Below are 21874 nucleotides of genomic sequence, written 5' to 3'. Positions count from 1 at the left end.
ACCCCTTACCACCAGACCAGCCACTCGTTTGTTCCTTTTTATTAGTAAGGGATTGAAAACACAGTTAAATACACTTTACTGATAATTTACAGCTGTTTCTGCAGCAGAAAATGCGTGCCATTAAATCAGTAGCAGTATTTCAGGAGCAACACTGTCACCTCGGTCACTCCTGGCCTCCCGCCCTGACTGACAGACAGGCCCCAGGGTGCCCGGATCAGACCCCGCCTGTGGCCACAACCAACGCTCCCCCCTGCCCCTCTGCCACGTGCTGGGCAGGGACCAGGGCCGGGGCCTGGCCTTGTTCTGGCAGGAGAGGAAGAGGAGGGAGAGCAGGGCTGCGGGAACCCCTGCCTGGATGGCGAGGGATGGTGGTGGATGGGGCCTCAGTAAACCACCTCATAGACCGTGGCCTTCTTGTCGCCAGAGCCTGTAACGATGAATTTGTCGTTGATGGAGATGTCGCAGCTCAGCACCGACGAGGACTCTTTAGACTGAACAAGAGAGAAGTGGGCGGTGAGGGCGGCGCTGGTGGCTGAAGCCGCCGTCATCCCCCCATCCAAAGCCTCCCCGCACCTGGAAGATGCTGGCGCCGTAGGGTGTCCGCCAGGCGTTCAGCAGGTTGTCCTTCCCCGTGCTCACGAACCACTTCCCTGGGGCAGGAGACACTGTGTGTCAGCGTTCGGGGCTCTGTTCAGGGGAGCTGGGCATGGGGAGGGGACACTGAAAGGCCCCGTCCAGGGCTGTACACAGCCCAAGCAGGTGCTCGCCTACCGCAGGAGGCAAATTTGAGGGAGAGGACGCAGCTCTCGTGGAGGTGCAGCTGGTACTTGTCCAGTTTGGTGACGTGCAGGATCTCCACGTTGCTGCTCTCCATGCCCACCGCCAGCCACTCTCCTGTCGGGCAGTACCCCAGGGAGAAGATCTGGGGGGACAGATGGGCTCAGGCCCCGGCAGGGAAGGTCCCAGCCGGCCCCGCGCTGCTCCCGGCCACCACCGCGCCTACCTGGGAGCTGAAGTCGTGCTGCTGCAGCTGACGCCCTTCCCGCAGGTCCCAGCACCGCACCGTGTTGTCCAGCCCCCCTGTCCACAGCTTGGTGCCATAGTTAGAGATGTCGATGCAGCTGGCACCATCTGTGTGGCCTTGAAACTGCCTGGGAAAGAGGGGACAGGGAGGGCGAGGACACGGCCGTCAGGGCTGCCAGTGCCCCAAGAACCAGCACCCTGCTGCGTCCCTGCCCTGCGCCCCCGCCTCAGCTCACCTCACCAGGGTCTGGTTCTGCAGGTCCCACACCACGATGTTGCCGTCGCTGCAGCAGGAGAAGCAGACTTTGGCGTCGGGGCTGATGGCCAGGGCGTAGCAGGCGGGGGCAGAGGAGGTGAGCTCGGCCTTGATGCGGGGCGTGGGGGCCGCCAGGTCCCAGATGGAGAGGGTGCTGGCCTCCCCCCCCACGATCAGGCTGCGGCCGTCGGGCAGCAGCTTGCAGGAGCGGATGTAGTTGTCACGGTTCTGAATTGGGATTTCAGGGAACGGGGCGGATGAAGAAGGAAGGAGCTGATCAGTGCATGGGGGTGTGTGCGGGAGATGGAAATCCTTTTCTCATCACAGACATGAAAGGACCCTCTTTCCTCCTCCACTGTGACAGGGGCACATTCCCCTTCCCAGCCCCCACAAAATGCCTTTCTCTTCCTCCTCACCAAGCAGTCCAGCTGAGCCACGGCCGTCTTGGTGCCCGGCTGCCCCACGTCCCACACCTTCACGCAGCCCTTGCCCCCGGTGTAGACGTGCTGCGTGGAGCTGCTGATGGTGACGGCGCAGACCACCTCGCCGTGGGTCAGGGTGTGGAGCTGCCGAGCGTGGCGGGGGATGCCGGAGCCGATGAGGGCATCGGGGGGGAATGGCACTGGCTGCATCTGCCCGTTGGCACTGACGTGGAAGGAGTAGGCGCTGGAAGGGAGCAGGAGAGGCTGAACAATCCCTGCCTGACGCCTGAATGCAGGAGCCGACCTCTCCCATTAGCTCTGCTTGAGCCAGGTGGAAGGTGTCTGGTGCACTCTGGGCTAATGAGGGATATAATTAACCAGCTCCTTGTTACCACCAGCTGCTCAGAACGAAATGATAGCCTTGGGCTCAGAAGTCGAGAGAAAGTGCAGCCAGGCCCTGCCCTACACCCGCTGGGTGTAGAAATGAGCCGTGGGGAAGGAGACCTCCCCCCCAGCCCGTGCTCTCGCCTCGGCCCCTCGCTGCCCACCCTCCCTGCAGCCCCGGCCTGGGGCCGCACTTACGGCTTCCCTCCGGGGACGGCGGAGAGCGAAGAGGAGATGGTGGAAGTCCTCAGGTGAGGGTGAGACTCAAAAGCCACCTGCACAAAGCAAAGGGCACAGGATGAGTGAAGTGCAAACCCCCAGGAGAGGACATGAAGGCTGGGTCCATGCCTGTCCCCGCATGCCCTGGGATGGGGCCAGCCCGGCTCTCTGCAACGTCCCTGCTTGCTGCTTCCTCCACATGTGAGTGACAGAGGCCAAAATGGGGTCCCAAAGCCACAGCTACACACCAGTAGGACCGGTGGGGGCTTCTCCAAGAGCTCTGCAGCCTCCACTGGCCCCGCAACCAGACGCCTCCAGAAGGGAGCCCCTCCTGTGGCTGCACGCGCGGCCCGAGCTCATCGCCGACACGGCCCGTCAGGGACAGCGTGTGTGCGGGACGGCGGGGGACACCGGCAGGGCCAATGCGTGCAGGCAGGGCGGGCCTGTCCCCCAGCGACTTACCATCGGGGCCCGGCCGTACATCACGGCGCTGCTGACCTGCGGCGAGAGGTGGATGCCCATGTAGATGCTGGGGGCCGGGAGCTCCCCGTTGAGGGTGGCGTGAGGCACCATCCCGAAGGAGGACGCATAGGGGCTGGACACGCTCAGCGGGCTGTGGAGAGCTGCACGGGGAGAGACCCGCTCACTGGCTCTGGCCGATGGGTGCGAGCAAGTGTCACCCTGGGGGAAAGGGCACCCGGCAGAAGCACGAGGCGGTGTCACCTCTGCACCGGGTCCAGCCAAGCCTGGCGTGAACCAGCGGCTCAGGAGGAGGGCGGGCAGGTCATGGATTGGGAGCCAAAGACCATCAGTCATGGACCCGGGATGCAGAGCCAGCGCGGGAGAGCAAAGGGCTCTGTCCCTCCACGGGATGCACCACGGACCAGCCACCGACCCGCAGCAACCCCCAGCTCGGCTGCCAATGCCTCTCAGTCTTGGCCAGGCCACGTTACTTGCAGCTGATGGCTAAGTGGCTCTACCTCTGGGGTTTCGATGGCTTATTGAAATCGATTCCAATTCAATTTTTGCTAAACCACTGTAATTTTCTAGCCAGACAAGGGTTTAACGTCTCCAGTCCTGTCTCTATTTCTCCCACGGGCTTGCTGTCCTCCTCCCATCACCTTCTGGCCCCTTTGGCGAGACAGTGGTCAAGCTGTTCCAGAGACCTTTTCCCAAGGCTCCCCTAGATGTCTTCAAGGAAACAGAGGCAGGAAAAGGGGGCACGACCAGTTCACCATCAGCCACCAGAGAGGCCACTACTGAGCACTCACTCCCTTCCCCTGTGCTTTCAGAAGAAGGTGGCGGCCATTGACCGGGGCTCCTGGGTCAGCTGGATCCCGCCCAGCATCTCTGCAGCACCCGGTGCCCCCAGACCCTCACCCCTGTGGAGATCCTCAGCCCCACAGGGACACTGGCCACGTCCCGGCCTCCCGCATCCCTGTGTGCCGGTGACGGCTCTCAGCCACCTCTTCTGCCCCTGCAGCCAAGCCCTGGAGCGTGTGGCTTCACATAGCAACAGCAAAATGACAACTCATCAGAGGAAAAACTGACGATCTCCAGACAAAAGACCCGCTCCCCCCCAAACACCCGCAGCGAAGAGCTCTGCACACTGACACCCGCCTCCAGTGGGTCCGAGCCCCCGGGAAAGCATCAGCGGTCGGGTAATTGCACGTAGGTGCATACGTTGGCTGCGGTCGACACCTTTGGTTACGCGGAGCAGAACGGTCGTCCCAGCTCTGCTGCCGGGAGGGAGCACCCTGCCTCCCCCGGGCCCAGCCCCGCGGCACCATCCGCGGCAGAGCGCGACCCCCCTGCCGTCCCCGGCCACTCACTGATGGTGTCGGTGGCGGGCGCCTTGCCAGGGGGCTGCCGGGCCGGGGCGGCTGAGCTGGGCCCGGGCGCGGGCGTGAGGGAGTTGCGGGTCGGCGGGGAGGTGCAGGGCTTGGTGGTGGGCGCGCCGGCCGGAGCGTCGGTCTGTGCGGGAGAGGGAAGAGCAGCCTCAGCAGTGGGACCTGCCCAGAGAGCGACCCCCCACACCGTGCGCCCGCCAGTGGCCTCGAACCGCCGGGGACGGGAGGGGGCACCGAGGGGCAGCTCCGGGCATGGCGGGGCCGGGACCCGGCCACCCTGCGCCCCATCCCCTCTCCCCTCCTCCTTCGCCCCGTGCACCCTCCCACGGGGAAGCAGCCCCACGTCCCTGCTCCCCCCTCGGGTGCAAACGCCCGGCACAAGCCCCGGGTCACCCCAAACCACCACAATCCTACAGCACCCTGCCGCCGGCACGAGGCCCCACGGGGCCGATACACAGATTTGCTGCTCCCTGGTGTGAAATCCCTTCTGCAGGGGGGACACCCCCATCCCCAGCCTGCGCCGAGCAGGACCAGGACGCCTGGGACCAACCAGCCTCTCTGAGCCCCACAGCTATTTCATTCCTCTCTTTTTTCTTGCCTCTCTTTCTTCCTCTTTTTCTGCCTGGGGATTTTGTCGACACCAGCAAAGGAAAAAAAATTAATAACAGAGAAAAGCTACGTGCTGTGCTGGCAGATTGCTCAGGGCGCTTTGTCTGCTCTAATCCGATTGTGCCGGGGAGCTGCTGCTCGCTGCTCCCCGTGGCCCCCAGCCGGCTCCTGACCCTGGGATGGCGGGGATGCATCGCTTTGGTCCCCGCGGTGGCTGGCAGGGCTGAGGAGTGGCAGAAATGTCCCTCCCCCTTCCCACACACTGATGTTTCAATCTGAGCATTGGGCTGGTGCTCGGCAAGGAGGAAGGGAAAAAAAAAAAAGAGAAAAATCAAAATCGATTGCTGAGAGCAGCTCTGGGGAATCCTGCAGGCAGCTGGATGGAAAATACCTGCAGAGCCAGGGCTGTGCCCAGCAGATGATCACCCTCCCTCTGAGGGCAGGGACCTCCGCTCCAGTGCCGGGGCTCTGGCAGTGGGGACAAGCACTCAGCACCAGCGTCTCCTCACCCACCTTCAGGCCGCAGCCGACAGGCCACAGACAAATTCGGGGCCACATCCCCGGCCCCGCTGCCCACCCACGGCCCGGGCTGCCCACGCCGCTCCCTACCAGGCTCTGGTCCTTCAGCTTGAGGGGCGTCGTGCTCCGGCTGGAGGCGATGGACGAAGGGCTCTCGGGCATCTCCCGGTGGACTGGTGGGAGCTGGCTGCTGGGCGCGTGGCTGGGGCTGCCGGGCTCCGAGGAGGGGTCCTGAGGGGAGAGGAGGTCTCTGTGGAGCGGGAACCCCAGTCCCTCTGCGCAAGCGGGCAGGCCCCGGGCAGCCACCCCCTGGCCCTGAGCCCAGCAGGGACCGTCGCCCGCAGCCAGCTCCCCACTGCCGGCCAGGTGAGCCACCCCCCAGCCGCTCGCCACCCCGAGGAGCATCTGCTCAGAGCCCTCAGCTCTGCTCCACCATCCCCTGGATCAGAAACCTCCTCGATTTTTCTCTTTGAACAAAAGTAGAGGTGACAGCAGATTCAGAGGACGCTGGTGGCCACAGATGCCTTTACGGGGAGGGCTGGTGACCAGCACACCCAAGGAACTGAGAAAGGGCCTCTTGGCAGCCCCTCGACAGCATTTCAGAGGCAAGGCCACCCATCAGTTCTTGCACTCCTATAACCATTCAATTAGGGCTCTGATTTTTATCACCATAATTACACTGACGAGCAGTTTTCGTAAGTGTCATTTTCTACAGAAATCCTTGCTGATGTTCCTTTCAGGGCTTATATTTTGTTGGGAAGTGGCAGGAGGAAAAAAAAAACAAAAAAACCCCACGTTTTGTTCCTCCTTCCAGTCTTCCAGGGGAGGAAAAGGGATGTCCCCGAAAACATCATCTCTGCCAAGAATAGCTGGGGCTGGGATAAAGCAGTGCTGCATCTGCCTCGGTGGGCAGGGAAGGCTGCACCAGAAGCACCTGGCGGTTTGGTGGCAAGAGACTGAAATCCAGCGCACTGCCTGCACTGAGACACGGACACAGGCTCTGCATCTTGAAGTCAAGGCTGCTCTAAGGCCAGGCACTGTGTGAGGCCGCGCAGCCAGGGCTGGCCGGGCTGGGGGCGTGCGGCGAGCTCTCCTTGCCAGAAGCAGCACAGCATGCCTGCCCACTCCTGCCTGCTCCTGCCACCTCCACGGGCATGAGTGGCCAGCAGCAAGCCCAGCTCCTTGGGGCTCCCATCCCAGCTCATCAGCCTCCCCATATGGGGAGAGGGGCTGAAACAGGATCGTGAAGCGGAGCCAAGTCCGTGGCTGGCAAAGCTGAGCCCTGGCTGGCACAACCTCCAACCCAGAGCACCGCGAACCGCAGTCGGCCTCGGCCGGCACGAGCACATCAGAGCAGGGCTGGCACGTGTCCAGCAGCAACGACCTGGAGCCTAACGAACCCCGAAGCTTGGGAAACAGAGTCCTAAACCTGACGACTACAGCTTGGGCTGGATGCCCTGCAAGGCTTCAGAACGCCCTTAAGGGTGTGGGCTTACCTCGTCCACCACGAGGTTGTAGTCGCTCTTGTCCCCGTCGCTATCCTGCAAGGGGGGAGAAACCCAGACAGGCTCAGCTGGGGCTGGGAGAGGCTGGACCGAGCTCTGGGCTCTGCCCCACAGGACCCCAGCCAGCACAGGGACCCCATTTGCTCCTGCTCATCACTTGTGGACCAGCACCACACCCTCAGGCAGCGACCTGACCCTCTACCTCCCATTTTGTCCATTCCTTTCTGCAGGATCACAGCCCTCTGCACCAGGGCAGGCACAGAGCTCCCGGCCCATCTCCCGCGGCCGCACTCTTTGGTGCACTCACATAATGCCCGGGCAGGTCCTTCTCCTCCCGCTTCCTCTTCAGGCCCGTGCCCCCCGTCTGCTCCTCGTCCTGCAGGCTCTCGGCAGGGGAAGCAGAGACGCTCTGAGCCAGAGAGGGGGAGAGGAAGGCGGGTGAGCGGCGGGAGGGCAGAGAGCCCACAGAGCCCTGCCAGCTGTGGTTCCTCTCTGGAAGGGACCTCCCAGCGCCGCTGGTGGCACCCGGCCAGCACCCAGCACGTAGCCAGCAGCCTGTGCAACCTCTGCCCCGGCCCGTTTGGGGGACAGGGGTCCCCGTCCCCCACCAGGCAGGTGTCAGGGCTAAAGGGGGAGGCACCACTCTCCCCCTCTGCACAGACACCGTCGCATCCCCTTACTGGTACCCTTGGCCAGGAGCCCTCTAAGATCCAAATGTACCTGGGGGCAGAGACGGGGTTTAGTCTGGTGCTTTAAGCAAGGCTGGGGAAGATGTTTCCAGATCCCTGAGTTCTAGCCCAAATTAATCTCTTCAGCTCTGATAGGGCAGAGAGAAGGGAAGCAGAACGGGGACGGGACAGTCCCTGGGGTTGCTGCCCGCAGGCTCCTGGCGTGGGCAGGAGGTAGATGCATTTTTAGGGTGCTCAGTTACTCTCCCACATGCAGCCCCAACACGCCATCTCCTCCCTTTCCCGGCCTGGCCCCAGAATGACTCCAAAGTGAGCTGCCCTCACCCCTTCCCCTTCCCACCCCCCCTCAAACCTGGCCAGGCCCCGCGCCCCAGAATTTGTCTGACCTATTCTTAAAGATCTCCCTGGGCAGGAGGAAGAGGGGGAGAACAAAGCCCTGCTGAGCCCCCAAACCCCCCCAGGCTCCCCATCCTCGCCGGAGCAGAGGGGTGGGTGCCGGGGCGGCAGCCCCAGCCAGCAGATGAGCCCCGCAGCGACAGGGATGGGGAGGACAAGGAGTCGCAGCCGGGACCTGGCCCAGCCACGGGCACCCAGGGCTGGTGAAGCAGGAGCGGAGGGCGGCAGCATCCCTGGCGCGGGAGAGCAGATCCGCCCCTCTGGGAGATAACAAGGCATGGCGGAGTGGAAAATCCCCACGGGAGACATCGTGTTTACTTCACCTTAACCTGCCGCTGCAGGAGCCAGCGGGCTGGGAAGCAGGACGGGGCTGGGCAGGACAAATGCCCCTTCCTGAGATGCTGCCAGCAGCTGCAGGGGTGTCTCACATCCCCACCCGCCCCATGCTTGCTGCCCAAGGACGATAATGCAATGAAGTGGTGTCTGCCCACCCGCAGCCCCCGGCAGCCCCCGGCTCTCTCACAGACCAGAGGAACACCAGGCTGACACCGGTTACCAGAGCGGCTGCCCTTCCTCCCAGAGCAGCTGGGGCAGTTTCTGGGGCACGGCTCCCCAACCCTCCAGGACTGCTCCACGGAGCTGTTCCTGCCAGCGGTCAGGGAGAAAACGACCCATCCCAGGGCTCCTGCACAGTCGATTGTCTCCAGCACAGTAGGATTAAGAGCCTCGACAGAGACAAGCAGGGAGCAGAAAGGATGGTCCCTGTCCCCTGGGTGATCTCTGGAGGAGGGCGCTGGGTATCGACCGTCTCTCCCTCCTCCTCTCCCTCCTGACTGCAAGCCTGTGAAGATCAATGCCAATTGCTCCCCAATGGAGGAGCTCGTTAACCCTTCCTTCCCCTGCTTATACCAGGAGCTGGAGCTCTGGCTTCCTGCAGCCACGGAGCCTGGGAAGGGAGTCACAGACATGGGACCCCTGACTGGCCGTGGGGTATCTGGAAGGGGAGGGTGCAGCCAAGCATTGCAGATGGGCTGACAGCACTGGGCTCAGGTAAGGAGACCTGTTCAGAGTGTCTCCTAAACTGGAAACTCCTTTAAAAGGACAGAGCTGGTTATTTCAGGAGCAGCCCTCGACCTTTGGATCCTTGCATCAGCAAAGACTGAACTGAAGTGGCTCAGAACCTTCAGCTACAAAACCCCGATGCAAACGCGGCCCACCCAAGCCAGCGAAGCAAAGGCTGCAGGGGCGCAAGAAGCAGAGCCCCTTGGTCTTACATCCTCCACTCAGACGTTCTCCTGGACTCCCCCCTCATCCCTGCTCACACACATCTGCCATTTGGCTGCTCCCACCCTCCACGCTGCAGCTGGATTCACTCCCCAGCCTGCAGCATCGTGGAGTTCAAGCCCGGCTCTGCTCCAGCCCGGACACGGCTGCGTTCCAGCGCAGCCTCCACCACGCGTGTGCCGTGGAGCGGGTGCCAGCTCGGGCGCAGGGGCCAGCCTGTAGCTGGACATCGGCAGTGCTGCTCACCGGAGGGACTGGGCTGCCAAGAGCCAGGGCAGAGGCGCTGGACCCAGCTCAGGGTGACAGCAGACGGGCTGGACACTGCCCTGGACAAAGAGGGGTGGAATGTGCAGCCAGACGTGGGTCAGGGCCCCCTTCGCTTGGCCTGGAAGGAGGCTCCTTCTAGCCCTTGGGGAAATCGGCTCTCCTGAGAAATAGGGATGACCCCAAAATTCCTCAAATCTGGAGACTTGGCCGAGCCTCATGAAGACCCCTGCGCTGCCTGTGAGAGAGGGCAGAGCTGCCCCAAGTCCCTCTGCCCACCCACCCCCAGCTCCGTGGCTTGCGGGTACCTTCTGGCCATGCTGAGCCCTTGCAGACTCGGTACCCGGGGGAAGGCCAGTCCTGGGGGCCTGTCACCCCGGTCACAGCCCTGAAAGGCAGCTCTCGGCAGCAGGGGATGTCCCCCACGCTGGGGACGGAGGGGCAGGAAAGGAGCCCACATGTTGGGAGGAATGGATGGGAGACTCGGAGCCCACCGCAGGAGAGCAGGGTGCCTGGGCTGGGGGTACGAGGGACACCTTGGACCCGCTCTCCCCTCCCGAGGGGCCCCGAGACCCCGACCCGGCCCCATGTGCACACGAAGCCCCAGTGCCTGCTGCTGCCTCCTCCCGAGAGGGAGTGCAGGAGGCTGCCACCAGACGAGGATAGCTTGGCTACCTCTGGGCTGTTTGCTCTGAAAAGGTCAGGAAACAAAACATTCCTGGAAATCCTACCGCGAGCGCTTGCCAAGGGAGCTGGCGGCAGCGCCCGCCCGCGCCAGCCGCAGCTCATGCAGCCCCAAAGCCAAAGGCCACCGCTGCCCCCAGGTCCCCCCGCTGCCCCCGGGGCTCCCCAGTACTCCCAGCCCTTCCCGGAGCTGGCAGCCAGCTCTGTGCCCCCAGAGCATCCTGGAGATGCTGGGAGCGATCCTGGGGGCTGCCAGGCAGGGCTGCGGCCTGACCACTTGCCCCCGTGTCAAGGCCACCAGCCCGGCCAGAGCCCGGCAGGACTTACCCGGCTCGGGGAGCACTCTGGGCCCAGCGGCAGCAGCAGGAGTGTCCGGCCCATCGGTGTCGGCGAGGCAGAGGGAGGAGAGGAAGAGGCTGTTAGTGTGGAGGCTGTGCCCGAGCACCGGGGTAGGGGGGAGCGGGGGGCACTGCAAGGCAACGCGGGAGGAGACACTGGCTGAAAAGTCACACCTGACCCATTTCCCACTTCGTCCATCCGCAGTGTGGATCCTCTGATGTCTAATAGGGGGTGAGCTCATCAGTCTTCCTCGGGGAAGCAGGGAAAATCTCTATCCACCCACCTACTTTCAAGAAACTCACTCCAGCTTTGGAATCTCTTCCCTGGACGCAGCGACGGGTCCAAGGCTGCCAGGAGGGGACGAGCTGGCCAGCCAGCTGAGACCTCCTGAATCACACCCATCCTGTTTCCTTGGGAAGCCACGCTAAAAAGCCCTGCTTGGAAACCCTCCGAGGCTTTCTGACACACACAACAGAACAGGTCCTTGTTTTCCCTGAGCTCAGGGAAGAAGCACCGGGAATTTGCTGCAAACCTAAGCATCGGGTACAGGCTGGGGTCTAGCAACCCTCCCTGGCTGATTTTCACTCCTAAGTATCTCACCAGCATTTGGAGAGAACAATCTCATCACAGTCTCTGCTGGCAAGAGGCGGGCGGGTGTCAGAGCTGAGGGACTGACTCTCCGTGTCGGCAGCTGCCTCAGGGCTGTGGTCAGCGTGGGGAGAAGGAGCCAGGTACCTGCCATCAGCCCTGGCTCAGCTTGATCCAAACCAGCTCTGGCTAACTATGGCAGAGCACCAGGGATTAACTCAAGCCATATGTAGCATTTCACTTTTTTTAAAAAAGAATTATTGTGGCTGTCTTTGTGCCCTCTGCCACGGCTGGGTGTCCCTGCCAAGGAGCAGCTCCGGGCTGTGCACGGCAGGAGCTGCCACGGGAAGCAGAGGCTGCCCGGGTCTCTAAGGGTTAAGGCAGGCACAGCACAGTCTGCTTTTATCCTCCCGGAGTTTGTTTTTCTCCTCCGGGGAAAGGCCATCCTTAAAGACACACGGACAGAAGTCCCCCGCAGACACCTTCGTGCAGGGGCGCACAGCACGCACCAGCTGCTTTCACCACCTTCAAATCTGACGAGCAAAACCGGCTCATGGTAGGAAAATGCAACAAACCCCTCCAGTGCCCAGTTCTGCTGTTACTGGGTCCTGTCCCAGCAGCATTTCCAGGCCCCAAATCAGGGGGGACATGAGGAGCAGCCAGCACCTTCCCCAGAGTCTGCAGAGGAAATTTTACTGCCTGTTTCTAGTCCGCAGAGCTGCCTGGCTGCCCCGAGCCCCTGTCTCTGCCTCAGCCTTCCTCTCAGCAAAAACACCCGACGCCTGCGCGCTGCAGAAGGTGACTCGGGCTCAGAGTGGCTTCTCCTTCACGCAGCACTTCAGCAGCCACCAGCAAAGCTGGGTGATGTTATTAATTTGGCCCAGGCCTCCCAGTAGCATTCAGAGCACTGATTTAATGATGATTAAATATTGATGATATTTGTAAAGCACTCTGTGATCCTGATAGGAGGAAGCACCCATAAGGCTGAGGAATTACTGCTATTCACAAGGCACCCCACAGGCAACAAGGCTCTCTGCTTTCGAAAACCCTTGCCACAGGCCCATGGCTCACACAATTTCTACTAGGGGCTTGCAACAGTATTTTCCCTTAAAGTCTCAGCTTCAGGCATCGGATCTCTATCTGGTGTAAACCTTGGTGTGAATACAGAGGGTGTCTCCGTGGTGGGGAACTCACACCCTCCCAGCTGCCTCACAGAGGAGGGACCCTCATGTGCCAGAAATACCCAGGGGAGCAGGAGGGCCCGTGGGTGCAGACACACGTGCCAGAGCCCTGCTGCCCCGCACCTGGGGTGCGCAGGCAGCCGCCCCCCACGCTGCATGGCAGCTGTTCCCCTGGTCAGAATATGAGCCAGCCTCCCCGGGGCTGCAGATATTTAATTAGCCGGATCTGTCATTCGCAGCACTTGCCACTCCCCCTGGCCCCAGGGAGCGGCTGCCAGGCACGGAGGAGCCCCAGAAACAGGCAGAGCAGGCGGCAGGATCCCTCCCAGCGCTGCCCGCACACCTCTGGGATGCCTGCCTGGCACTGACTCAGCCAGTCCTCAAAACATTGGTCCAGCTGTGCCTCTTCCCCTTACCTCTGTTCTCCCCATCCTGGGCCACTCTGTCCTCCTTGGCAGCCAGCTGAGACTGTGCCATCAGTGCCCCCGAGAGGGCCAGGAGCCCCGAGGCGCCACTGGCCCCGCTCAGGCTAGAAGGCTGCATGCTGGAGGGGTGGGGTGTCAGCGGGATGGGGGATGCGTGGTGGGAGAGGTGCTGAAGCTGCTGCTGCTGAAAGAGAAAGAGCAAATGGTCCTGGATCCGGGGGGAGACAGCCGCAGCCATGCCTGGCACCCCCCAGCCTCCCGCACGAACTGCGATGCAAAGCGCGATGGGATGAGGCGGGAGGGGAGCAGAGCTGCCGAGGCTGCACAGTCTGGGTTGCGTCACCCGTCCCTTCAGCCCAGGGCACCTCGAGCTCCTCCCCGGATGCGACCCCGACACACGGCAGACGAGCCCAAGCCGTGGCTCTGCCCTGCTCTGCTCGGGGCAACGGGGGCCAGGGAGGATCCCAGAGGCCGTCCGCCGCCTGCGGGACACAGCGACAGACCCTCTCACCGCAGGGACCAGCCCTGGCCTCACGGAAGTTGTGAAGACCCCGGCTCCCCCCATCACTGCACCGAGTGGTCCAAACCCGCGCAGGAAAGAGCCTGCACCCACGGCCGGGCAGTGTGACTCACCCCGACGATGCTGTTCAGCTCCCCCATGGTCACCTGCTTGGCCCGTTCCACTGCCTGCAGGACCTGCTGCTGGTGCTGGGAGGAAGAGCACGGCGAGGTCACAGCGCGCTCCTGGCTGGCGGCAGCGCAGGGCCCGGCATCGCCCCAGCTGCTGGGGGCTGCACAGCTCCTCTCCCATCCCTCCAGCCCAGGCACAGAGGGTTGTGCTCCCCCGAACCTCCCGTGGCTCAGGCTGGACACAGGTTCGCCCCTTCCCAAGGGGCTCGAAAGAAGCCTGAGCAGTCCAGCGTGCATCCCCTGCCTCCCCCCTTACCTCCTGTGTCAGAAAGGGTATAATTTGGGCACAGATGGCACTCAGTCTCTTGACAATCTCTGCCTGAAAGAGGAAGGAGGCATCACCAAGGTCGGGCAGGCTCTGAGCCCGTCCCCTCCAGTGGGGAGGAGGGCAGCCAAGCATCCTGCAGACACACGCAGCCCCTGCGGAGGAGTTAAACTCTCCCCACCCGCACCCGCTCAGCGCAAATCCTCCTGCTGCCTCGGCGTCCCTGCTGGGATTTCCTCAGCTGCTGCCAAGGGACGGCTCTGCCCAGGGCTGTGGGACCCTCCCAGGCTGTCAGGTCCCCCCAGGCACATGGGAGGGAACCTGACTCCTAAATCCCTGCGTGGATCCAGGCCAAGCCGAGCTCGGAGCTGTCAGTCCTTTCGCAGCCCAGCTGGCTCTGCTCAGTCCAAACCCATCTTGGCTTTGTGGGCTGCTGCGCTCACAGCCAGCGGGCAGGCTGGCAGGGAGGGAGGAGAGCCGAGCCGCAGGCGCTGGCAGCGGGCCATCGGCGTGCTGCTTGCTCTCTCCCCAAACATCGGACTCGAAGCCAGGGGGAGAGCAAGGGGAACGGAAAATTCACACAAACGAATTCAGCCCTCTCTGCACCGCGCCAGCAAAGCCCTACAAGGCACCGACGGTGGTACCGGCTCTGTCCCCCCGCTGCCAGCCCTGCCGAGGCCCTGGGCCAGTCAGCAGCTTTCCTGCTCCTTCCAGAGGGGAGCACAGAGCACCCCTGTCCCCAACCCCTGCCCAGCGAGCGGCAACGAGGAGACACAGAGGCCCTGGTGTGTCCTCTCCCAGCCTGCGGTTACAGACGGACCCGCAGCCCGGCCACATCCTACCCAGTAAGCGGCATTTCCCAAGGGAAGGGGCTGTGGCTTCCAGCCCAGCCTCTCCAGAAAAAAACCCGCGCCTCCCGGGGAAAACTTGATCTCCCTCACCCGCTGCAAATCCACCCTGGCACTGATGGAGGGATTGGCTGCTCTGAAGTGTTTTCTCATCTCAGGTTTCCGACAATCCCTGACAGCATTGCAGAGAGGTCAAACCACGCACAAAGCCGGCGAAGAACAAAGGGAACAGGTACCTGTGGCGCTCAAAGGCTGCCTGTGCCCCGGGAGCACGCCCGCGCCCCCAGCACCCCGGTCACCCGCGGGTCCTGGCTGCTGTGTCAGCCACCGCCTCAACGGGACCCCGGGAGCCAGAGACCACCCCCCACCTCCAGACCTCTCCTGCCCACGCAGAGCCAGGAGCTGGGCCCAGGTGGGCCAGGGCTCCCTCTCCGCAACCACTTGGCCATCGCCTCTGTCACCTCGTGGGCAGAGTCCCCAGTCCCGCGTGGCTCAAGCCACCCCCGGGTCACGGCCCCACCGGAGCTCAGAGCACGTGGGGATGGCAGGAACGTGCTCATGGGCGCTACGACTCTCCCTGCTAACAAAAGGAGCAAAGTCGGAGGGGCTGAGCCAGCTGGAGGAATATGGCAGTTGACTTGCCACTTTGTCAGGCATTGGTCCAAACTAATTTCCCTGGCAGAGAGCCCGTGATGACTAGATTGATAAATCTGAAGAGGGAAAGCAAATTAACGCTGGAACAAAAGGGGAACCAGGGAAGGGTGAAAACACTCCTCCAGCTTTGGGAAAGGAAAAGGGGATTAAAAAAAAAAAAAGAAAAGAAAAGAAAGACAACCCCTTTGCCTCTGGGCTCCAGCTCCTGCTGCTTCCTCCATGCCCCCTCCTGCATCTGGGGCCCCAGGGAACCGCCGTGGGGAGGTACGTGCCTGTGGAGGGCTCAAGGCCAGGCTCTGAGAGGTGCTTTGGGATGGCAGGGAGGAGGCCCCGTCCCAGAGCACCTGCCAGAACTCAGCAGAGCACATCCTGACAACTGCTGAACCCCTTCGCAGGCCAGTCCCTCGCACAGAGCAGTGCTACGTCTCCCGTGCCCTTACAGCTACATGGGGATGAGGGAGATAATTTTCCAACAAAAGTCTCCATACTCGGTCTCTTCCCCACCATTCCCTGCTGCTGGCCAGGACCCCACCTCACTTACCTGCTTGTGCATTTCAATGTTCAGCCCGTAGGACATCTCATAGTACTGAGAGCAAAATCACAACACAGCCTGGTTAGGAGCTGCCCAGACCAACCGGCCCGGGACCAGCCAGGGACTCGCCAGCCCGCCCGCCCCTGCTCCTCCAACCGAGCTCCACCGCTGCCGCCGAGGGTCCCGGCTGCCCCAGCCCACGAGGAACGGCCGTCCGGCACACATGGGCCCAGACCCGTGCCATGAGCCAGGGACAAGGGAGGGAGCAGCCACAGCGTAGACTGTTTAACACCTGGGATGACTACATGGCAATTTCCGCATTGGTTTAAGCCAGCCCCACTGCCCCCACATCCCCTCCTGGCCTGGCCTGTCCCCTCCCACTCCCCGGCGCAGCTGCCCATCGAGGCACACGCGTGGCCGTGCCCCTGCAAAAGCGAAGATGCCATCGGATTACCCCTTTCACCAGTCCCTAGTGACTCTGGCGGCAGTGACGGCATCAGACCCTGAGGACAGGGAGCAGGGGAGGACCGGAGGACCTGCCTTCCCCCAGCAAAGCCCATCTCAAAGGCAGCTGCCCACCTCTGGGAGTCCTGAGCCGCCCGGACGCTGGAAGGGACCTGAGCTGGCGGGTGACAAAGCCTAGCACAGCCCCGGCGCCAGGACAGGGCTGTCACCACCCAGGGCAGGGGTTTGCCCAAGTTTAGGTCTGTCTGCCTTTCGGATGGCACAACCCGGGTTCCCCCTTCCCCCAGGGGGGCCGGCAGTGTCAGATGCTGAAGGAGAGGGAATGCTGCTCCAGCTCTGCAGGCCCCATCCTCTCCCTTCCTTCCAGCAGCTCCCCCTCCTCCTGCCAGCGCTGCCAACAGAAGGCCCGGCGGGTCCTGAGGGTGGGTCGGTGTCAGGGCCTGTTACCCCCCCGCCCTGGCTCCTGCTCCTTGTAAGGGCAGCTTCCCCTTCCACCCAGAACACCAGCCTTGGGGGATCACTTCAAGACACCCCCTCCTCGGGAGAGGGGCAGGGAGCAGGGGGGAGTTCTCTTAAACGGCCAAACAGAAAAAGGAAAAAGAGAAAAAAGAGAAAATCTATGGCACGATTCCTGGGCTCCAGCAGCAGAGTGGCAGCAGACAGCAGCAGAAGAGCCAGCCGTTGCTAGGAATAACGATTAACCCCTTCCTAACTCACGCACCCCCCAGCTCCACCCCCAGGCCAGGCTCCCCCGTGGCAGGGGTGTCTCGGGGGAGGGGGCCGCCGGCCCCCTCGGGTGAGCGGCTGAGCACAGCCCCGGGACTCGCCGGCGGGGAAGCTCCGGGAGGAGCGGGGGGACAGGGCAGGGGCAGCTCACCATGACATAATGTCTCTGCATCTCTGTCTTCTCGCTCACCAGCTTCTCACATTCCAGCTTCAGGCTGTGAAGAGGATCCGCGGGTTTCATCCACGGACCCGCGTCTCCCGCCCCATCCCTCCAGCTCCCACTTCCCACCTCGGCACATCTCCCGCCTCCCCCCGCAGTCCCGTGGGGCCACAGGGGTGTCACAGCCCCCCCGGCAACTGGCGGTGCCATCCCCGGGGGACCCCAACCCCTGCGCTGCCCACACAGACCCCGCTCCCGCAGCGCTGCTGCCGCCCCCCCCTCAGCCGGGGGCAGAAGCCGCGGGCAGTGCCCGTGGGACCCCACTCCAGACCCGGCGCCTCGAGTCAAGGCTTCGCGCTGCCCCTCGGACCAGACCCCCCCCCTCCCGCTCTTCCCCGAGCGTCCCTTTTACCAGGGGCCCCTTGTCCGCCGCCTCCTGCCCCAACTCACCCCCGGGCCCGCGCACCGTCCTCCCCCCGCGCCCTCAGCCCCGTTACGACCCTTCTCCCGACGTCCCCCTCGCCCGCAGCCCTGTCTCACCCCCTCGGCCACCCCCGTCCCCGCAGCCCCCTCCTGCTCCACGCCCCCCCCCCAACAGGGTCCCGCGCCCGCAGCCGCGCTCCGCCCGCCCCCACCTGTGGTACTGCGCCTGCAGGAACTGAAATTCCTCCTTGATGCGGTCGCAGATTTCCAGGACCGAGAACTTGAAGGGCTGCCCGGGCTGGAGGGGGGTCTGGGGGGAGACGGCCCAGCTGGAGGCGGCGGCTCCGCCGCGCTGGCCCCGCCGCCCCCGCCCGGCCCGGTACTTACCGGGTGCCGTCCCTGCGGGAACATCCTGAGGGCCCGGGCCCCCGCCCCGGCCCCCCCGCTCCCCGCCCGTCTCCCCGCCCCTGGCGGGGGAGCTCCCCCCGCCGGGCTCCGGGAGGGCTCGGGGGTCCCTCGCCTCGACGCCGGCGGCGGGCGGGCGGCCGGGCCGCGGGCTCGGCGCGGAGCGGAACGGGGGGGGGTCGGCGGGGGCGCCGGGCGGCTCAGGCGGGGCGCAGCCGGCGGCCGTCGGGCGGGCGGACCGGGGGGGCGGCCCGCCGGGCGCGGGGGCTCCGCTCGCCCCCCATGGGGCCGGGGCCGCGGGCGGGGAGGAGGCGGGCGCGGGGGCGGCCCCGGCGGTCCCGGGGTGGCGGAGCCGCCGCCCGGCCCCGAGCGCCCCGTCCGCCCGCGCCCGCTTAAGGTGGCGCGTCCGCCCCCCCCGGGGCCCGCGACGGCGGCAGAGAGCGGCTCCGCCGCCCGCCCGGGCAGCACCGGAGCTCCCGCCGCGCCGGTCCCGCGCTCCCACGGCGGTGCCGGAGACCGAGGGGGTCCCGGTGAGGGGGACCCGCTGCTCCGGGACCCGACGGGGCCGCGCGGGAGGCGCCCGCCAAGGCGGCTGCCCCGGCCCCCCGCGCCCGCCGCGCTCGCCGCCCCGGGACCCTCCCTCACCCGGGCGCCCCCGCTGTTCCCCCACTCGCAGGCGCGGCGGCTCCGCGGGACCGTGCCCCGGACCGGGAGCAGAGCCGCGCCGACAGCTCCGGGGCCACGAGCAGCCCCGTCCCGGGAGCGCAGCCGGGCGGACGCGGCACCGGCGGGGCAGCTCGGGGGCACGGAAACCACAAACGAAAGCGGCGCGGCCGGGCCGGGGACCCCGGGGACTGCGGGATCCGGTGCGCGGCGATGCCGGCTCCTCACCCCGCCGCGGCCGCACTCGCCCGGCGGGGGTAACGCCCGGGGTCCCCTCGGGGGCGGGGGGGGGAACCTCGGGAGCGGCCCCTCGGCTGCCCAGGGCGGGGCGGGAGCAGCACCGAGGCCGCGCAACCCCCCGGGAGCGCCCCCGGTAACGCCCCCGGTAACGACCCCCCCGCTCCACCTTAACCGGCCTCACGGCCCGCAGCGGCGGGGCCGCGCCTACCATTGGCTGCCGCTGCGGGACCGCCAGCCAATCGCCCTGCGCCGCTCCCACATGGGCTCGTGACGTCACGCACCGGGGAGGCAATGAGAGGCGGTCGGTCGGTCGCGGGGCACGCCGGGAGTTGTAGTTCGCGGTTCGCGGCGCCGCCCGCAGCAGCGGCCGCCGGTCCCGGCCCGTCCCCGCCCGCCGCCGCCGCCGGGGCCCGGGGGGGCGGGACAGGCCCCCGGGGGCAGGACAAGGCTCCGGGAGGGCTGGATCTCGCCCCGGGCGGGCGGGGAAACCACGCGGCCCACAAGGCCTTGCGGCGGGTGCCGGCTGCCACTCAAAGTAACGTGGGACATCGGAGCCCGGGGCGGGGGAATGGGGGGACCCCGCGACCGGCCCCGGGCGCTCGGCTCCGCCGCGGGGGGTTCCCGGGAGCCCCCGGAGAGCGGTCGGGCCGGGCCGGGCCGTTACCCCGGGGCCGGCCCCCGCCTGGGGAGCGGAGCGCGGCGCGGCGCTCGGCCGCCCCCCGGGATCCGCCCCCGGCCACGAGCCCCCGGCGAGGCCGCGGCGGCAGCGCTGGCACCGACCCCCCGCCCCGCCGGGCTGCGGCCGAGCGCCCGCCCCGGGAGCCGCCGCTGCCCCCCTGAGGGACCCTCCGCTGCCCCCCCGCGCCTCCGCCGCAGCCGCTCGGGGGGGGGGAGCGGCAGCGGGAGCCCTCGGGCGCTGCGGGGACGGCGGTGCCGGGCGCGGCCCCGGGGGGCGCGAGCTGAACCCTGGCGCCCCGCGCTGCCGCCCGACCTGTTATTAATTGTTTATTTACTCGCTGCAGGCGGCGGCGGCCGGGCAGGGCCGAGGCACTGGGCACCGCAGGGTCGCCCTCGCCCCCTCCCCGCGCTGCCCCGCCGGGACGGGGCCTTCCTCCGGCAGCGGACGGGCTGGCCGGGCTTCGAGCCCCCGGGCCCTGCCGAGCCCCCGGGTTCGCCGGGCAGATCCAGTGCTGCCGGCGGGGACAGCCACGAGCCCGCTGCCTTGTCCCCAAAGCCCTTGAAAATCCTTTTTGTGTACGCGTGTGTATCTGTGTGTATCATGTATCTGCACACATGAATATACATATTTTAATCCAAATGTAAAGTTTTAGAGAATTTATTTTTGGTTTGTTGCCTTATTGGGGGAGTTGGTTTATTTAAGGAAAGTGTTTTTTCAAAAGCTGGAAACATTTCAGATCGTGTTTCAAGGGAAGGAGAGACTGAGAAGATGTTTTGCAGCATTTTTGAAAACTGCTTACCAAAAATTGCCGGTTTTCCTTAGGCAGTTTCTCTGTTTTCCTGTCTCGGAGAGTGACACAGGTAAACCTGGAACAGGCAGCTCTGGAATGACGGATGTCACAGGCGTCTTCATCACCCCCATTAATGATTGACGTGGGCCCTGGAGCAGGACAGCCTGCAACCCAGAGATTAATTTGCTTCAGCATGTGCTTGGGCCGGGGAGAAAACCACCACGGTTAACCCTTCGTGCCCAGGCCTCTGGATGCCGCAGCAAAGGGAGCGGGTCCCTCGGCGCAGGGACGTGGGAGCGGGGCAGAGGCTGCGGCCGAGACCAGGCAGCAGAGCTGGGCTGAGCCCCGGCGGCTGCCGCCCGCTGCAGGATGCTCGGCGGGGGCCCAGCTGCTCCCCGCAGCAGCCACGCACTCGTGCCTGGTAGCAGCAGCGCTTGGAAGAGCCCCAAAGGACGAGGGCGTTTGAAATCCATGCCAGGATCCAGAGGCGAGTGCTGTAAACAGCCCTTCTGTTTATAACCGGTGGAGAAACCGAACAAGCCCAGGCCTTGGGACACTCGGGAGCTCTGCTTGAACCCAGATCCAAGCAAAACAGGTTGCTGCTGCTGGAATTACCCCCATGATTTTACCTTTTGGCTCCCTCTGCAAACACAGGCCTGGGACATGGGAACACGGAGCCTCCAGCCCTTGCTGGGAGGGGCAGCGCCAGCTCCCTCCGGCTCTGTGCCTGGATCCAGTCGCTCCCCGCGGCCCCCCACACCCAGCCCGTCTCCAGAGGGGACAGTCCGGGGCAGGGACCAGCAGTTGCTCAGATGCCTGCGAGCAAGCGGGCTGGTGGCTCTCAGGGCAGCTGAGCCCACGCACAGGCTCTGCTCCAGCCCCCGTCTGGAACCCCCCGGGTGCCCCTTCTCCCTCCTGCTCTGCTCGGCTCCACTTTGCTCCGTCCCTCCCAATGCAGGCACCGGGCAGGCCAGCGGTGAAGAGCCACGTGCAGCCGTCTCGTGCCCGAAGGGTCTGCTCTGATAGCGCAGAGCTGCCACCTGCCCCTTTCCGCGGGTGTGTTTGGTGGCCTGGCAGGAGACCGGCGGGGATGGGAAGGGAGCGGGGGCACAGCTGGGCCCTAGTGCTGCCTCAGTCTCCGCGGCAGCTGGGGACACCCCATCCTCCGGTGGTTCCCAGCACCCACCCCTTCGGGTCAACGTGGGTTCAGGGCCCCGTTGGGTTTAGGCACGTGGACAAGCTCAGCCCTGGGCGGGCTTTTCGGCAGCCAGGCCGTGGTGGATTTGCATGTGGGGTTTTTTGGGTTGGTAGAGCCATTTTATGGGGGGGGGGGGGCAGAACCAGGGTCACCAGATTCAGAAGATTCAGATTTTCCCTACTGGGACTCAGTCAACCAGTTGGCCCGGCCTATGGAAGCAGGGAGCAAAGATGACCATGACGTTTCCAAACCATCCCATTTTCAGCTTCTCACTTGCATACTTGAATGAGGAGCCTTGAACTCAGTGGAGCCGAGTTCCTGGCACCCACAGACAACGTGAATTTCCCTGGGCGTTTATACCAGCAGCTGGCACAAAAGGGGGCCTTATCCTGGCTGGAGTCTGTCTTGGAATGAACATGAGATGAGAAGGGAAACTGCAGGAAGGGACTGGCAGCAAGTCAGCAAGAGCTGAGCCAAAGCTGCACTCGCAGTCGAGGTT

The 21874-nt window shown here is 64.7% G+C and overlaps 1 protein-coding gene across 16 annotated transcripts; it reads right to left on the bottom strand.

Moving 5' to 3' along the window:
- Positions 1-24: 24 nt before the first annotated feature.
- TLE2 (TLE family member 2, transcriptional corepressor) lies at positions 25-17993 on the bottom strand. Of its 16 annotated transcripts, none has more exons than XM_074808953.1 (21): positions 17788-17972; positions 17613-17710; positions 16969-17032; positions 15636-15680; positions 13584-13646; positions 13271-13345; positions 12629-12821; positions 10617-10664; positions 10432-10448; positions 7095-7196; positions 6779-6823; positions 5373-5513; positions 4137-4278; positions 2767-2927; positions 2284-2360; positions 1696-1945; positions 1260-1507; positions 1004-1151; positions 772-922; positions 574-650; positions 25-427 (listed from the first exon to the last, which is right to left on the bottom strand). In XM_074808953.1, the coding sequence occupies exons 1-21, from the start codon at positions 17809-17811 to the stop codon at positions 215-217; spliced, it is 2382 nt and encodes a 793-aa protein (XP_074665054.1). In that variant the 5' UTR covers positions 17812-17972; the 3' UTR covers positions 25-214. The 16 variants fall into 16 exon arrangements, 12 of the variants coding, with proteins under 12 accessions (XP_074665054.1, XP_074665056.1, XP_074665061.1 ...); XM_074808955.1 differs by having other exon boundaries at positions 12629-12818; XM_074808960.1 differs by having other exon boundaries at positions 25-491; positions 17788-17969.
- Positions 17994-21874: the final 3881 nt, after the last annotated feature.

This window comes from Strix aluco, chromosome 29 (assembly GCF_031877795.1).
Source record: "Strix aluco isolate bStrAlu1 chromosome 29, bStrAlu1.hap1, whole genome shotgun sequence".
Classification (NCBI taxonomy): Eukaryota; Metazoa; Chordata; class Aves; order Strigiformes; family Strigidae; genus Strix; species Strix aluco.
The sequence above is the reverse complement of the archived record's forward strand: the minus strand, read 5'-3'. Positions and strand labels throughout refer to the sequence as shown.